This window comes from Nerophis lumbriciformis, linkage group LG01, assembly GCF_033978685.3.
Source record: "Nerophis lumbriciformis linkage group LG01, RoL_Nlum_v2.1, whole genome shotgun sequence".
NCBI classification, from domain to species: Eukaryota; Metazoa; Chordata; class Actinopteri; order Syngnathiformes; family Syngnathidae; genus Nerophis; species Nerophis lumbriciformis.
The window spans coordinates 67,033,251-67,052,240 of NC_084548.2; the positions used below are offsets into that span (position 1 = coordinate 67,033,251).

General features: G+C 40.5%; 2 protein-coding genes across 2 annotated transcripts in view; both read left to right on the plus strand.

Annotated features, from left to right (window-relative positions):
* The window catches only part of dpm1 (dolichyl-phosphate mannosyltransferase subunit 1, catalytic), a 29,152-nt gene extending 20,750 nt beyond the window's left edge, over window positions 1-8,402 (plus strand). Inside the window, exon 9 of the mRNA XM_061924686.1 lies at window positions 7,885-8,402. Coding sequence (XP_061780670.1) covers window positions 7,885-7,989 — 105 coding nt within the window. The 3' untranslated portion in view covers window positions 7,990-8,402. The remainder of the gene's footprint in view (window positions 1-7,884) is intronic.
* A 1,834-nt stretch (window positions 8,403-10,236) lies between these two features.
* adnpb (activity-dependent neuroprotector homeobox b) overlaps window positions 10,237-18,990 on the plus strand; it is a 29,638-nt gene continuing 20,884 nt past the window's right edge. The window contains exon 1 of the mRNA XM_061924700.1: window positions 10,237-10,611. The gene's annotated coding sequence lies outside the window, so the exon portion shown is untranslated. The remainder of the gene's footprint in view (window positions 10,612-18,990) is intronic.

Genomic DNA, 18,990 nt, shown 5'->3' on the forward strand with positions numbered 1-18,990 from the left:
ATCAGGTAATACACCAACTTATATTCTTGTCTTCATGAAAGAAAGGAATCTATATGTGTTAAACATGCCTGTATTATCTTTAAATACCTTAACTTGTTAACAATGTTAACTATATGTGTTAAACATGCTTGCATTATCTTTAAACACCTTTAACTTATTAACAATATTAACTATATGTGTTAAACATGCTTGTATTATCATTAAACACCTTTAACTTGTTAACAATATTAACTACCGTATATGTATTAAGCATGCTTGCATTATCTTTAAACACCTTTAACTTGTTAACAATATTAACTATATGTATTAAACATACTTGTATTATCATTAAACACCTTTAATTTATTAACAATATTAACTATATGTATTAAACATTCTTGTATGATCATTAAACACCTTTAATTTATTAACAATATTAACTATGTGTTAATTATGCTTGCATTATCATTAAACACATTTAACTTATTAACAAAAACATATATTTCATAAATAAGTAAATATAAATTATATATATGAATGAGGTAGATCCCCACGACTTGATCAATTGAAAAGTAGCTCGCCTGCAGAAAAAGTGTGAGCACCCCTGGGATAAACATTCAACAAATAATATTTACTTTATATTATCTTATGTTATCTTATATTATTATATATTTATTACTTTGTAAACATTGGTTTTTAGTTTGTAACAGAAAATATTTAAAGTCCATCAATTTGCCTGAAATAAAATTTAAAAATCCTTATTTAAACTACGAGCATTTTTTTGGACATATTTGAACCATTTGATACTGAAAAATTAAATTATAATAATATTCAAATGGATCAGCAACCTTAGAACACAATATAGAAAACACTTTAACCTACAAAACAAAACAGTTTGTGCTGATTTTTGTTCTTTAATGAAAATGAAGAAATGATAATTATTGGCTATTTTAGAGTGCACAGCTTTTAGAAGCATGATACTGCAGTACTGGCATCGCGCTCTCCAGTGACCCTCCACACTATTTGAAAAGTACTGAATTAAATCCTGTATTTAAACTTGGATTACCATTTTTTTCGGACTATCAGGCGTACTTAAAATCCTTTCATTTTCTCAAAAATCGAAAGTGCGCCTTATAATGACGCCTAATGTACGCAATAATTCTGGTTGTGCTTACCGACCTTGAAGCAATTTTATTTGGTACATAGTGTAATGATAAGTGTGACCAGTAGATGGCTGTCACACATAAGAGATACGTGTAAACTGCAATATGACACCAGTAAACAACACCAAAACGTTAAATGTTCCATTGAAAATATAGAACATTACACACGGCGCTCAAAAATATGTCAAAATGTTATAGTACAACTGAAGCCGCATCGCTTGATGGATCGTCGACCCATTTACGGCTACCGTAGCCAGAGATACAAGTATTACTATGGTGTGCGTATAATAGAATAGGATAGGACTTTATTGTCATTGCACAAGTACAAACCCCGTTTCCATATGAGTTGGGAAATTGTGTTAGATGTAAATATAAACGGAATACAATGATTTGCAAATCATTTTCAACCCATATTCAATTGAATATGCTACAAATACACCTTTTTTGATGTTCAAACTGATAAACCTTTTTTTTTTTTTGCAAATAATCATTAACTTTAGAATTTGATGCCAGCAACACGTGACAAAGAAGTTGGGAAAGGTGGCAATAAATACTGATAAAGTTGAGGAATGCTCATCAAACACTTATTTGGAACATCCCACAGGTGAACAGGCAAATTGGGACCAGGTGGGTGCCATGATTGGGTATAAAAGTAGATTCCATGAAATGCTCAGTCATTCACAAACAAGGATGGGGCGAGGGTCACCACTTTGTCAACAAATGCGTGAGAAAATTGTTGAACAGTTTAAGAAAAACCTTTCTCAACCAGCAATTGCAAGGAATTTAGGGATTTCACCATCTACGGTCCGTAATATCATCAAAGGGTTCAGAGAATCTGGAGAAATCACTGCACGTAAGCAGCTAAGCCCGTGACCTTCGATCCCTCAGGCTGTACTGCATCAACGAGCGAAATCAGTGTATAAATGATATCACCACATGGGCTCAGGAACACTTCAGAAACCCACTGTCAGTAACTACAGTTGGTCACTACATCTGTAAGTGCAAGTTAAAACTATCCTATGCAAGGCGAAAGCTGTTTATCAACAACACCCAGAAACGCAGTCGGCTTCGCTGGGCCTAAGCTCATCTAAGATGGACTGATACAAAGTGGAAAAGTGTTCTGTGGTCTGACGAGTCCACATTTCAAATTGTTTTTGGAAACTGTGGACGTTGTGTCCTCCAGACCAAAGAGGAAAAGAACCATCCGGATTGTTATAGGTGCAAAGTTGAAAAGCCAGCATCTGTGATGGTATGGGGGTGTATTAGTGCCCAAGACATGGGTAACTTACACATCTGTGAAGGCGCCATTAATGCTGAAAGGTACATACAGGTTTTGGAGCAACATATGTTGCCATCCAAGCAACGTTACCATGGACGCCCCTGCTTATTTCAACAAGACAATGCCAAGCCACGTGTTACATCAACGTGGCTTCGTAGTAAAAGAGTGCGGGTACTAGACTGGCCTGCCTGTAGTCCAGACCTGTCTCCCATTGAAAATGTGTGGCGCATTATGAAGCCTAAAATAGCACAACGGAGACCCCCGGACTGTTGAACAACTTAAGCTGTACATCAAGCAAGAATGGGAAAGAATTCCACCTGAGAAGCTTAAAAAATGTGTCTCCTCAGTTCCCAAACGTTTACTGAGTGTTGTTAAAAGGAAAGGCCATGTAACACAGTGGTGAACATGCCCTTTCCCAACTACTTTGGCATGTGTTGCAGCCATGAAATTCTAAGTTAATTATTATTTGCAACAAAAAAAAAAAGTTTATGAGTTTGAACATCAAATATCTTGTCTTTGTAGTGCATTCAATTGAATATGGGTTGAAAAGGATTCGCAAATCATTGTATTCCGTTTATATTTACATCTAACACAATTTCCCAACTCATATGGAAACGGGTTTTGTGTAACGAAACTATGTTTTCAGCACAAACCCGTTCAAGATTAGACAAACAAACAGTGTACAGGGTTACAGAACAGGAACGCTGATGGGTCGCCAAAGGCGCCCCGTAAAAGATTAGAAAAAGGTCAAAGGCTGGGGAAGAAGATGAGTAAAAAAATACAATGTAGACTGGGCTCCCAAGGGGACCTAGTCCGGAGTGGGAATAAACCTCCATGCCATGCACACATAAACACGTTACATTTAATCACGACAACTCGCAACAGAGGGGCGGGGAGTTGGGGCCCTGGAGGTCGACTGCTGCTATGAAGCGCTGCCAGCCGTCCATCACCCCGAGGGGAAACAAGCGGTGTATGTGCCCATTGTCTTGGGTGTGATGATGTAATGTTCATAGACTGAGGCCGATCTGCATGCAAGCAAAGGTTCGACTCCAGGTGTCGTTGAGGAGGGAGAGAGGGAGGTCAAAAGCGTCCATCATTGATGAGTCCTCGGGGGTGTTTCCAGAACAGCCTGCTCCTGTTGTTCACAGCGTCAAGGCCATTCGAGGGAGTCAAACCGTAGATTAGGATGTTTGCTTTCCGCAAGCAGGCACCAACATGAGGACCGCAACATGGCACCCATTAGCAGACGTATTATCTGCCGTTTTGTTTCACAATATTATGCAAAACCAATCTGCATAAGTCCTGAAAATTTGCGCACGTCCGCCACTGTAATCCGTGACGATACCGTAGTCCAGTGGTTCTCAACCTTTTTTCAGTGATGTACCCCCTGTGAACATTTTTTTAATTCAAGTACCCCCTAATCAGAGCAAAGCATTTTTGGTTGAAAAAAAGAGATAAAGAAGTAAAATACAGCACTATGTCATCAGTTTCTGATGTATTAAATTGTATAACAGTGCAAAATATTGCTCATTTGTCGTGGTCTTTCTTGAACTATTTGGAAAAAAAGATATAACTAAAAACTTGTTGAAAAATAAACAAGTGATTAAATTATAAATAAAGATTTCTACACATAGAAGTAATCATCAACTTAAAGTGCCCTCTTTGGGGATTGTAATAGAGATCCATCTGGATTCATGAACTTAATTCTAAACATTTATTTTGTTGGAAGTATTATTCAATACATATATTTATAAAGGATTTTTGAATTGTTGCTATTTTTAGAATATTTAAAAAAAAATCTCACGTACCCCTTGGCATATCTGCAAGTACCCCCAGGGGTACGCGTACCCCCATTTGAGAACCACTGCCGTAATCGATAACATTCTTCTTTTTTACTGTCTTCTTGTTATGAGGCATTCACCCTCTGCTGTTGTCATTTCTAATATAAAGTAGCGTAAAGTTCTAACTTATATCTTTGAGTACAGAAAAGTATAGAAAAGCGCTATACAAGTACAACCCATATCTCGCTATGGAAGCACTAAAAACTACCAGTGTAGTGGGTTTACATAATTCACCCATGGAACTTTAGTTATTAGAGAGTTGAATAGACCCGCTCATCGGCAGTGCGCCTTATAATGCGGTAGCCAGGCACGTGCACACATAGGGCCCTATGGGTGCTTGAGCCCCTGCCCTTTTTTGCCTCGTCTTAATAAGTGCCCTCTGCCTGTGTGTGTGTGTTTTTTTTTTTGTTTTTTTTTTTGTTTTTTTGTTTTCTTTAAACAACATTAATAAATTCCTGTCAGGGATGTAAAAAAACAGCGGTACAAAAACTCCACGTTTTCTTGTAATACCGGGTTGTTTGAGCCTGTCGCTTCCGCCAGAGAGAGAGAGAGAGAGGGCGAGTGAGTGAGTAAGTGAGAGGAGAGAGAGCCAACTGCGCCCCTGAGGAGACGTGACAGTGGAGCAACTTGAACCTGTGAGTTAGGGTCTAGTCGCCGTCCACTTATTCAGCATCTAATATGGGTAATATTTCAGGAAAAACGCTGTATTATTCTATTATTCAATGTGTCAGCTTCTGTTTTTGCCGGACGTCGGAGCACGGCGCATCAATTGAGCACGGCACATCGATTCCGCACAGAGCAGAGCGGATCGTGCGGGACAAGAAGTAGTGTACAAAATACAAAATAAAACACCGGGTTAATTTTCAAAATAAAATGCACTGTGTTTACGGCGGATCACATTTCTCTCACAGTAGAGGTTTAGATATAAAGTTTATTGTGACTTTGCTATTACTGTGTGGGTTAACAAAATAATAATAATGATACTAATGATAATAATAATAATAATAATGATAATCCATCCATCCATCCATCTTCTTCCGCTTATCCGAGGTCGGGTCGCGGGGGCAGCAGCCTAAGCAGGGAAGCCCAGACTTCCCTCTCCCCAGCCACTTCGTTCAGCTCTTCCTGTGGGACCCCGAGGCGTTCCCAGGCCAGCCGGGAGACATAGTCTTCCCAACGTGTCCTGGGTCTTCCCCGCGGCCTCCTACCGGTCGGACGTGCCCTAAACACCTCCCTAGGGAGGCGTTCGGGTGGCATCCTGACCAGATGCCCGAACCACCTCATCTGGCTCCTCTCGATGTGGAGGAGCAGCGGCTTTACTTTGAGCTCCCCCCGGATGGCAGAGCTTCTCACCCTATCTCTAAGGGAGAGCCCCGCCACCCGGCGGAGGAAACTCATTTCGGCCGCTTGTACCCGTGATCTCTGTCCTTTCGGTCATAACCCAAAGCTCATGACCATAGGTGAGGATGGGAACGTAGATCGACCGGTAAATTGAGAGCTTTGCCTTCCGGCTCAGCTCCTTCTTCACCACAACGGATCGATACAGCGTCCGCATTACTGAAGACGCCGCACCGATCCGCCTGTCGATCTCACGATCCACTCTTCCCTCACTCGTGAACAAGACTCCGAGGTACTTGAACTCCTCCACTTGGGGCAAGATCTCCTCCCCAACCCGGAGATGGCACTCCACCCTTTTCCGGGCGAGAACCATGGACTCGGACTTGGAGGTGCTGATTCTCATCCCAGTCGCTTCACACTCAGCTGCGAACCGATCCAGTGAGAGCTGAAGATCCTGGCCAGATGAAGCCATCAGGACCACATCATCTGCAAAAAGCAGAGACCTAATCCTGCAGCCACCAAACCAGATCCCCTCAACGCCTTGACTGCGCCTAGAAATTCTGTCCATAAAAGTTCTGAACAGAATCGGTGACAAAGGGCAGCCTTGGCGGAGTCCAACCCTCACTGGAAACGTGTCCGACTTACTGCCGGCAATGCGGACCAAGCTCTGGCACTGAGCATACAGGGAGCGGACTGCCACAATCAGACAGTCCGATACCCCATACTCTCTGAGCACTCCCCACAGGACTTCCCGAGGGACACGGTCGAATGCCTTCTCCAAGTCCACAAAACACATGTAGACTGGTTGGGTAAACTCCCATGCACCCTCAAGGACCCTGCAGAGAGTATAGAGCTGGTCCACAGTTCCACGACCAGGACGAAAACCACACTGTTCCTCCTGAATCCGAGGTTCGACTACCCGGCGTAGCCTCCTCTCCAGTACACCTGAATAGACCTTACCGGGAAGGCTGAGGAGTGTGATCCCACGATAGTTAGAGCACATCCTCTGGTTCCCCTTCTTAAAGAGAGGAACCACCACCCCGGTCTGCCAATCCAGAGGTACCGCCCCCGATGTCCACGCGATGCTGCAGAGCCTTGTCAACCAATAATGATAATAATAATAATAATTATTATTATTATTATTATTAATAATTATTATTATTATTTCGGCATTCTGGGGGTATAAGATATAGGTTATCTGTTAGGAATATTACCATCTGTATTTAAACTTGATTCATGTTGATTATGCCTGCAGCACAATGCCAAAAAAAGAAAGGATACAGAAAAGGAAGGAGAAGGAGCGCCAGGAAGCAGCTAAGGGTAGCAGACCTCTTAATGCATGGCTAAAACCAAGTACTAGCACCAGAATTCAAGAAAGACTACAGACCTCAGAAAGTGTCACACCTGAGAGAGAGGCAGAGACCTTAGAAGCAACACCTGAGAGAGAGGAGGAGGAGAGTGTAGAAGCAACACCTGAGAGAAAAGAGGCTTTAGATGCAACTCCTGACACAGAGGAAGCCATAGAAATCCCGGTAAATGTTGGGGAGGAAGAATCCACAGGAAGGGAGGCAGATGATACTACTGCAGAGGAAGCCATAGATGAGGGGGAAGTTGAAGGAGCTACAAGAAATGTAGGAGAAGAGGTCTTATCAAATATTGCACTGTTAAAGTATCCTACAGATCCTGCCCACCAACAAGCTTTTGATCTAAAATGTAATGCCAGCTATGTCAAAATGTGTGTTGATAGAGGACCATGTCAACCTTTTACTTAGATGTCCCAAAAATGCAGATGGACGATCATTTCAAAGAAACTGGTATAACACTAGGCCGTGGTTGGAATACTCACCAGACAAGGATGGCATGTTCTGCTTCAGCTGTCGTCTTTTTCTTAATGAAGAAAAGTAACAGCAAGTCTGCTTGGAGAGTGGCTGGGTTAAACAACTGGAGAAAAGGGCTTGAAAAAATGCAAGAGCATGCAAACTCAGAGGCCCACTTAACAAGCATGGTGCGATGGAACACTTTCAAAAAGAGTGCATTACTGCAATCACTTTTACCTACAAAGGACACACAGCTTCCTATTAGCAAATTTAATTTTACATTAATTTCCATATTGTGTAAAGGACCAAAAAAAAATGTCCTGCCCTTTTCTGACTTTGAGCCCCTGCCCCTCTATAATCATGTGCACGTCCCTGGCGGTAGCCTAATATCGTCTCCCAAAAATGAATTATTCTCTATGAAAAATGTATTTTGCCTTTTGTTTTTTTAATTAAATTCTTCTTTTTAGGTTCCCATCTCCTTCGTAGATCGCGTCTACGGCGAGTCCAAGCTAGGAGGGAACGAGATTGTGTCGTTCGTGAAAGGACTGCTCACGCTCTTCGCCACCACATAATCCCTCATGTGGTATACTGTAGGTAGTATCGTGCATACTGCTGACTCTGCAATACCGTATTGCTATCACGTTGGCACTAAATAGATTATATGTTCATCGTTGTAGGTACATCATCATGGTTTGTACTATACTGTACGTTTTTAGAGCGCTTGTCGTTAGGGTCAAGCTGGGCTGGAGCCTATCCCAGCAGACCCTGGACTGGTCACCAGCCAGTCACAGCACACATACTGTATTTACAAACCACATTTTTGGGTAGGTAGAAGAAAATCCACAGAGCAAAATGAGAACATGCAAAGTCCGCGTAGATTCAAAGCCAGATCTCTTGTGATTCCTGATGTATGTAATATTAACAGTTGACTTTTCTTCAGCAAAGCAATCATGTATATTTTTTAAATACAATCAATCTTCCAAAACATCAGTTTACCATTGTGTTGTTATTCTTATAGATTAAAATCAGTATTTATTATTTTTAAATGATAACATGTTAATTGTGGTTATTGTCATTATAATATGAACTACGTTTCACCAAAGGTGAATTGCTTGTGAAAGCACTCGATCACTATGGCAGGGCATCTGTCGCTTCATCCTGGACAATATTCATATTTGTTTTAAAGAGGTGCTATTTGGATTTACACTGTATGGAAAAACAATTTGAAAAGGAATTGGCTAAGTTTTATATTCATAAATGTAAGTTTCTCAATACCCGACCTGTTTTTTGTGCCTTTAAAAAAGATTTAGAACTCTACATTAAAACACTCTCTACCTCTAACAACTAGGGATGTCCGATAATGGCTTTTTGCCGATATCCGATATTGTCCAATTCTTAATTACCAATACCGATATCAACCGATACCGATATATACAGTCGTGGAATTAACACATTATTATGCCTAAATTGGAGGGGAATTAACACATTATTATGCCTAATTTGGACAACCAGGTATGGTGAAGATAAGGTCCTTTAAAAAAATAATAATAAAATAAGATAAATAAATTTAAAACATTTTCTTGAATAAAAAAGAAAGTAAAACAATATAAAAACGATTACATAGAAACTAGTAATTAATGAAAATGAGTCAAATTAACTGTTAAAGCCAAGGTTAGTACTATTAGTGGACCAGCAGCACGCACAATCATGTGTGCTTACGGACTGTATCCCTGTAGACTGTATTGATATATATTGATATATAATGTAGGAACCAGAATATTAATAACAGAAAGAAACAACCCTTTTGTGTGAATGAGTGTAATGGGGGGAGGGAGGTTTTTTGGGGTTGGTGCACTAATTGTAAGCAGGGGTGCCGCTAGGGATTTTGGGCCCCATGAAAAGAATCTTTACAGGGCCCCCAACACAGCGGCAACATTTTTTGATGCTATTTTACATACAATAATGCAGCTGATCCAGTCGGACTGAACCATTTTACATAAATAGAGGGGGGGCGGCCCCGGCCCCGGCCCCGGCCCCGGCCCCGGCCCCGGCAGGGGTTGATGCTTCCAAAACAAATAAAGGTATTGTTACCAGGACATGGAAAATAAAACATATGTGATTATATGTTAGTTAATAACTTAGTGTCATTATTTTTCTGTATTATAATTTCATCATCATTAGGGGCCTCTCTGGGCCCCCCTCCATCACGGGCCCCTAGAATCCGTCTCCTTTACCCCCCCTTTTCGGCGCCCCTGATTGTAAGTGTGTCTTGTGTTTTTTTATGTTGATTTAATAAAAAAATGTAAAAAACACAAAAAAAAAACGATACCGATAACAAAACCGATGCAGACAATTTCCGATATTACATTTTAAATCATTTATCGGCCGATAATATCGGACATCTCTACCATTTACCATTTTATTTTCAACTGTTTGTAAATATTGAAATTTATAAATAAAGGTTTGTATAAAAAAAAAAGTTTAACAACACAATTATTAAAGTAAAATTCACGCTTTAAAAAAAACAAAGGTGAATTGCATGAACACGCGTGTGCGCATGCGTTACACTTTAGCCCATAACAGGGCGCCCTCGGTTGGCCGTGGGGCGCAACTGCAGTTCATTTTGTTTGTTTACCCCTCACATTCCAACATTTATGTACGCAAAAGATACCCCTTTTTGGTCAAATACCCACTTTGTGTGATGGGGAATTTCTGAGAGCGCAATAGTGAATTGTAAACGGAAATAAAGATGACAATGAGGCACCGCTGTAGGCAAATAATCAAACGTTACGTCACTTCCGCTCTTCTTTTTCCGCCATTTTGGATGGGGGCACTTTCTGGGCTGGATGTGTATTGTCTGTCAAGAGAAGAATGGGGCAAGGAAAGCGTGTCTTTATTGATATCGCCACATTCGTGCTAGTTTATTACAAACCAGGTGAAATATGATTGCCTTCCAGCGCCGAGTGTGAAAGCAAAATGGATATTTAATCCGTCACACAAGCGTGTGTGTTGCTGTTTGCTGACCGGAGGAGGAGTGCGAAGGCGACCGGGAGTTGGAGCGTCCACCGACGGACGGCGGCTCTCTTGTCTCCGGAGCCGCAACTCACCTGTCCGGATATCATCCACCAAGCCGGGGGCAGTCGCAGCAGTGGAAGAGCCGCTCCGTCGCCTTCAGACCGTGGCTGTGAGAGCAGGTAAAACTTGTATGTGATAGTTAGCTGCTAATGTTACCGAGCTAGCTAAACACAAGCGCCCATTATCGGACACGCCGTTCAAAGTAAACGAGCTGGTGCGGTTTGAGAGCCCGGCGTCGTTAGCTGCTAACGTAGCCTAGCCTACTCTTTTTGTCAATAACAAAGCATCTCTCATCTCTCTTGAGTGTATTTATAAAAACACGTTTGGTCATTTCTTTTTCTTGACATGATTCTTAAATGTATTATGTACATGATTAATTTGACTTGCTTTCTAGTTGCCAGGTGACAGGAGGCGGGTGTCACCCCCCCACCCCCACCCCCCTCCAAAATAAAACAACTAAAAGTGGGAGGTGTCACTCCTGTCATCATCCAAAAACATGCCTCCTTCTTCTTCTTCTACCTGGTAATTGGTGTAAACACTACACAGGTGTCATCCAGAGTTCATCCCAAACTTTAATGGGGTTTTAGTGTTGTCACAAAGCCTTTTGCAGGAGCCGACTAGACGGGGGGTCACTATGGTGGTGTTTGCAGGCCCTCCATGGAGGTGCCTTTCTTCCTTCCTTCCCACTCAGCAGCCTCTCTCCTTGGCGTTTATTTCCTCCTGCTCCCCCCCTCCCCTGTTTCTCTCACCCGTTCCTCCCTCCCTCCCTCTTTTCCTTTTAAGCTAGTCTGTCCGACCTCCCCCATCCCCCCTCCCTTCCGCCTCTCTCGCTCCCTGTCCTCCTCCTCCCCTCATCCTCAGCAAACCCACCCTTCCTCACCCCCGAGTCCATCCTCACCCCCCCACCCCCACCCCCTCCGGAGCCCATCCTCCTCTTCCTCCTCCACTGCAGACATATTGTAGAGGCTGACTCAATAGGAGGCGCCATTCTGTGATGGGGGCTTACATAATGGCGTGCCTCTCTAGCGCCATCTGCACGTAATAGCATAGGCCAGGGGTGTCAAACTCAAATACAGAGTGGGCCAAAATGTAAAACTGGACAAAGGTAAGGTTGAACAAATTAACCTTGTAATAGGGACCCAAACAAGTTTTGCATTGAATATTGAACAAGCAAGGCTTATATAACTTTATAGTGACATGCAAAATCGAGTTTCAAATAATAATAATTCAAAAATATCAATGGCATATCAAATAACATATTAATAAAAATGTAATGCTTCTGAGGTAAATATCAAAATAAACTTTTTCCGCAGGCTAATAATACATTTGAAAATAAAATAACAATAATGAATGAGTCTTGAAGTAGCAAGAGAAAGTGCATGAATAAAACGTTAATTATTGCTCAGTTTGCTATACTGATTTGCTTTAACACTGAATATGGAACAAGCAACGCTTATATAACTTAATAGTGCAAAATCAACTTTCAAAAAACGAACGAAAAAACATCAATGGTATATTAAATAAAATGTAAATAAAAAAATTGAATGCCTCTTTTCTATTTGCAGCCTTCTGAGGTAAATATCAACATTAACTTGGTGGACGGGGGCGGGGTTTAGTGGTAGCGGGGGGGTGTATATTGTAGCGTCCCGGAAGAGTTAGTGCTGCAAGGGGTTCTGGGTATTTGTTCTGTTGTGTTTATGTTGTGTTATGGTGCGGATCCATCCATCCATTTTCTACCGCTTATTCCCTTCGGGGTCGCGGGGGGAGCTGGAGCCTATCACAGCTACAATCGGGCGGAAGGCGGGGTACACCCTGGACAAGTCGCAACCTCATCGCAGGGCTAACACAGATAGACAGACAACATTCACACTCACATTCACACACTAGGGCCAATTTAGTGTTGCCAATCATCCTATCCCCAGGTGCATGTCTTTGGAGGTGGGAGGAAGCCGGTGTACCCGGAGGGAACCCACGCAGTCACGGGGAGAACATGCAAACTCCACACAGAAAGATCCCTAGGCCGTTATTGAACTCACGACTAGTCAGGACCTTCGTATTGTGAGGCAAACGCACTAACCCCTCTTCCACCGTGCTGCCCTACAGTGCGGATGTTCTCCCGAAATGTATTTGTCATTCTTGTTTGGTGTGGGTCCACAGTGTGGCGCATATTTGTAACAGTGTTAAAGTTGTTTATACGGCCACCCTCAGTGTGACCTGTATGGCTGTTGACCAAGTATGCATGGCATTCACTTGTGTGTGTGTAAAAGCCGCATATAGTAAGTGACTGGGCCGGCACGCGGATTGTATGGAGGAAAAGCGGACGTGGCGACATGTTGTAGAGGACGTTGAAGGCAGTGCCTTTAAGACACGTCCCCAATAATGTTGTCCGGGTGGAAATTAGGAGAATGGTTGCCCCGGGAGATTTTCGGGAGGGGCACTGAAATTGGGGAATCTCCCGGGAAAATCGGGAGGGTTGGCAAGTATGAGTATTAGCGGTGTTACAGAGGCATATATATATATGTATAATACTGGCGGGCCAGCTCTAATGTTAATTTGATATTGCCTCAAGGGCCAAATGAAATTACACGGCGGGCCAAATTTGGCCCGCGGGCCAGAGTTTGATACGCATGGCATAGGCCCACAGAGCGAGCAAGGGGGAAGTGCACCTGCAGCTTTCAGCACACACATGCACAAACACACACATGGGCACTCCAGAAGCTTTCAAGTCAAATGCACCAGAGGTCGTCCAATTCTTAAGGAAAAAGACAGTTTTGAGGGGGGAGAAAATAACATAGCAACCCTCACTGTAACTCAGTTCCTTAAGCTCGGTTTGTCTTTTTCTTTGGATTTGTTTCGCCTTCCAAAACAAGGATGAGGGCCGACAGATGCACACAGGAAGTAATGATACGAAAATATCATATCACGGTTATTGGTGACCAAAATTCCGACAACATTGTTGAATGTGGTCAAACAAAACACACTGAAAGCTTTGTTTTTAAAAAATATATATATATATATATATATATATATATATATATATATATATATATATATATATATATTTTTGCAATCATGTGCACATGCCATCATATATATAAACATCGATTGTAAAAACAATCTTATTTGTTTTCTATTTAGAGTAGGGATGTCCAATAATACCGATCCGAACTGATAAATGCTTTAAAATGTGATATCGGAAATTATCGGTTTCAAAGTTATCGGTATCGGTTTTAAAAAGTGAAATTTATGACTTTTTAAAACGCCGCTGTGTACACGGACGTAGGGGGAGGTCCAGAGCGCCAATCAACCTTAAAGGCACTGCCTTTGCGTGCCGGCCCAGTCACATAACATCTACGGCTTTTCACACACACAAGTGAATGCAAAGCATACTTGGTCAACAGCCATACATGTCACACTGAGGGTGGCTGTATAAACAACTTTAACACTGTTACAAATATGCGCCACACTGTGAACCCACACCAAACAAGAATGACAAACACATTTCGGGAGAACATCCGCACCGTAACACAACATAAACACAACAGAACAAATACCCAGAACCCCCTGCAGCACTAACTCTTCCGGGGCACTACAATATACACCCCCCGCTAACCCCCCCCCCCCCCCCCCCCCTTCTTCTCCCCCTTCTTCTCCCCCGTCATCTTTGTTGTAGCGGTGTAGCGTGCAAGGACGGGTGTGGAAGAAGTGTCAAAAGATGGCGCTAACTGTTTTAATGACATTCAGACTTTACTTCAATCAATAACGGAGCAGCATCTCCTCATCCGGAAACATGTGTCCCGTGAAAATCCAACCGACCGGAAGTCTAATAACTAAAGTTCCTTGGGTGAATAATTAAACTCACTACACCGGTATGTTTTAGCGCTTTCGTGGTGAGTTTACTGACAGATACAAGTAAGAACTTGACACTACTTTATATTAGAAATGGCAACAGTGGAGGATGAATGTCCCATAACAAGAAGATAGAGAAAAAGAAACTTAGCGACTACGGCGTCGGCAGCGACTACAAAGGCGGACTCGCGCAATTTTTCAGGATTTATGCAGATCCCAAATACAGATCAGAAGGTAAGAAAAGTTGCTTTTGCATAATATTGCGAAACAAAACGGCAGATAATGTCTTACCTTATACACACACCATAATACTAGTATGTTGAAGCACATCAAGCGGTGCGGCTTCATAGCTTACCAAAGTCGTACTAAAACATTTTGATAGATATTTGAGCGCCGTGTGTAATGTTCTATATTTTCAATGGAACATATAAAATGTTGGTGTTTACTTGAGTCATTTTGCCATCTTAGTGCAGTCTACACGTATCTCTTATGTTTGACTGCCATCTACTGGCCACACTTATCATTACACCACGTACCAAATAGAATTGCTTCGAGGTCGGTAAGCAAAACCTGAATTATTCCGGACATTAGGCGCAACGGGTTATGAGGCGCACTGTCGAGTTTTGAGTAAAAATTATTTTCAGTGCGGAAAATATGGTGCAGTGTTTTTTCACAGCATATACATGGAAAACTTTACCTTTTAATTTTGGCAACTGAGCTGTCAGTTTTTTACCGTAAAACGTGGTACCGTTTTTTCAATCTACAGTAGTACACCGTAAAAACCATCACCACCGATTTTATGATTAAAAAAAACTGGCAGCTCAGTCAACAGATTTTTACTCTAAAAAAACAGTGATTATTTTTTAAATTTACAGTAATATGCTGTAAAAACCACCATAAATGTTTTTTGCCATTATAAACAGTGTACAATTTCATGGACTTGCTTTGAAATCATAAGTCAAGCAGATATTTGAGTATTTAATTGTATGATAATATATTTGTTGCATTATTGGACACTTTTAAAGTTCAACAATGTATGCAATTTCATGCAGTACATGTATTTTTTTTCTGTCAAAATTGGAAAAAAAAGACAAATACATTTAGTAGGAAACAATAAGGTACTTTATTGACGCATATTAATTCTATGTGTTCGCGGGCCACCTAAAATAGTATGGCGGGCCAGATCTGGCCCCTGGGTCTTGAGTTTGACACCTGTGCCATAGGTGAACGACCTGTATAAGCCTGGGTTGATAAGAATTTTTGCTCGACGATATGTTAACCTACAAATTATTGCTGATAAACGATATTGGTGTCAACTAGGGATGTCCGATAATGGCTTTTTGCCGATATTTCGATATTGTCCAACTCTTAATTACCGATATCAACCGATACTGATATCAACCGATACCGATATATACAGTCGTGGAATTAACACATTATTATGCCTAATTTGGACAACCAGGTATGGTGAAGATAATGTCTTTTTAAAAAAAATTAATTAAATAAGATAAATAAATTAAAAACATTTTCTTGAATAAAAAAGAAAGTAAAACAATATAAAAACAGTTACATAGAAACTAGTAATTAATGAAAATGAGTCAAATTAACTGTTAAAGGTTAGTACTTTTAGTGGACCAGCAGCACGCACAATCATGTGTGCTTACGGACTGTATCCCTTGCAGACTGTGTTGATATATATTGATATATAATGTAGGAACCAGAATATTAATAACAGAAAGAAACAACCATTTTGTGTGAATGAGTGTAAATGGGGGAGGGAGGTTTTTTGGGTTGGTGCACTAATTGTAAGTGTATCTTGTGTTTTTTATGTTGATTTAATTTTTTTTTTAAAAACCTGATACCGATAAAAAACAAAAACATACCGGTACCGATAATTTCCGATATTACATTTTAAAGCATTTATCGGCCATTAATATCGGCAGGCCGATATTAGCGGACATCTCTAGTGTCAACATAATTTGGAGACCAAATTAACCATTGCGGCAATAATAATACATGATAATAATGCAAGTGTACCCTTTCAAATGCAATAAACTTGTATTTCTCGCATATTTTAACATTGTCATTGGACTTTAAGCATTTAAATATCCAAGTTAAATAAAACAAATAATAAAAAATAAAATACACTCTTGTCTGGTAGCAACAATTTTGCACTTAAGTTCTAATCAATCAAATAAGTAAATAAAATGGCTAAATAAAGGTGTTGTGACCAAAATGGACTGTTTTTAACTTTTGAACTGCCTTTATCTGACGGATTTTTATGAATGTGTGGTTATCAATCACGGTTTTTCGATAATTAAAATTGAATGAGATAATACTAACCGTCAGTGGTTATAATTAGCATGTAGTACAAATGCCTGCAGCTGCTGAGACCTATGCAAAGAGTGACCACTCTTGCAGCCCGTAACAACATTAACGAGGCTGGCAAAGTCATCGAGTTCATTTTCATTTATCGTTTGATTAATCTAGGATTGTACACTTAAATCTTTTAACCAAGTTTTATTTAAAAAAAAAAAAAAAAAAGAGATTAGACAATATACTTTCTTGGCAACTGAATATCTTAGTTGCCTTAAACAGCAATGTGTTTAAATAGGTTTAGATTGGGGTGGTGTGACAATTGTCATTGGGAAATGCGTAAATGTGTCTTGTATTCAAGTTAGCATTTTAGCTAGCTAGCCTTCCATTAGCATGTTGGCTTGCTTATGCAGTAAATGAGCAGCTTCATCAGTCCCTAACTTTATCGAAGTGCGGTTACCGATCACAGTTTTACGATCATTTTAATTCAAAACTGTAATACTAAATAGTAATAATAAAACCGGTGGGAGTTTTACCATGGTTTATCAATAATACACTTAACCGTTACATCTAGAAATGTCCGATAATGGCTTTTTTGCCGATATTGTCCAACTCTTAATTACCGATTCCGATATCAACCGATACCGATATATACAGTCGTGGAATTAACACATTATTATGTCTAATTTTGTTGTGATGCCCCGCTGGATGCAGTAAACAATGTAACAAGGTTTTCCAAAATAAATCAATACAAGTTATGAAAAAAAAAAAATGCCAACATGGCACTGCCATATTTATTATTGAAGTCACAAAGTGCATTATTTTTTTTAACATGCCTCAAAACAGCAGCTTGGAATTTGGAACATGCTCTCCCTGAGAGAGCATGAGGAGGTTGAGGTGGGCAGTGATGGGGGGGGTGGGGTTGAGGTGGGGGGCTAGGGGGGTGTATATTGTAGCGTCCCGGAAGAGTTAGTGCTGCAAGGGGTTTTGGGTATTTGTTCTGTTGTGTTTATGTTGTGCTATGGTGCGGATGTTCTCCCGAAATGTGTTTGTCATTCTTGTTTGGTGTGGGTTCACAGTGTGGCGCATATTTGTAACAGTGTTAAAGTTGTTTATACGGCCACCCTCAGTGTGACCTGTATGGCTGTTGACCAAGTATGCACTGCATTCACTTGTGTGTGTGAAAAGCTGAAGACAGTATGTGATTGGGCCGGCACGCAAAGGCACTGCCTTTAAGGTTTATTGGCGCTCTGTACTTCTCCCTACGTCCGTGTACACAGCGGCGTTTTAAAAAGTCATACATTTTACTTTTTGAAACCGATACCGATAATTTCCGATATTACATTTCAAAGCATTTATCGGCCGATAATATCGGCAGTCCGATATTATCGGACATCTCTAGTTACATCCCTTCACTTGTTAGCAAAGTTAACAGATCAGACGACGTGTTGTTTTTTACAATTTATGTAAGTACGTTAAAGGTCACCTTTTATCAATACAACCATAATATGTGTTTATGAACACCAAAAGTGATAGCAATCTATCATCTCGCTCACTTTTGAGAGTAGAGGCGCTCATACGCTCACGTTTCAGCTTCATCCATCCATTTTCTACCGCTTGTCCATTTTGGGGTCGCGGGGGGGGGCTGGAGTCTATCTCAGCTGCATTCGGGCGGAAGGCGGAGTACACCCTGGACAAGTCGCCACCTCATCACAGGGCCAACACAGATAGACAGACAACATTCACACACGAGGGCCAATTTTTTTAACTTATTGTAACTTATTTAAAAAAAAAAAGAATCAATAAAATAGAAAAAAGTTCCAACTTATTTTATTGATTCTTTTTTTAATTATTTTCAGATAATGTTAATTTTTTTAATCCTTATTTTAAACATTTTATTTCTATTTTTTTAACACAGTATATGCTATTTAGTATATATTTTTTTAAATTATTTGCTTATTGATATTTTTAACACCTACCTTTCCTTTTTTCCAAACAGGAAGTGAACACTAAGTAAACATGTAAAAGTTATGCTGTTAGATACTTGTCAGTAAAATATGTGGAGAAGAGGTCAAATTAAAAGTAAGCGTTGGTTCTTCTGAATCTCTTTTAGACAAGTAACTTGCCAAACATAAACAATATCCTACAATATATCTGACCCACCCACCTAATGGACAGCTTCTAAAAAAGAAAGGCAGGCTTTGCTGCACATCTTTAAATAGTTTAAAGGCCAAATGTATAAAACTTGGCCAATATTATTTTAATTATTTTATCATTATTCTATTTTATTATTTTTAAAGTCAATGATTTATTCGATTACAAGGTGTATAGAA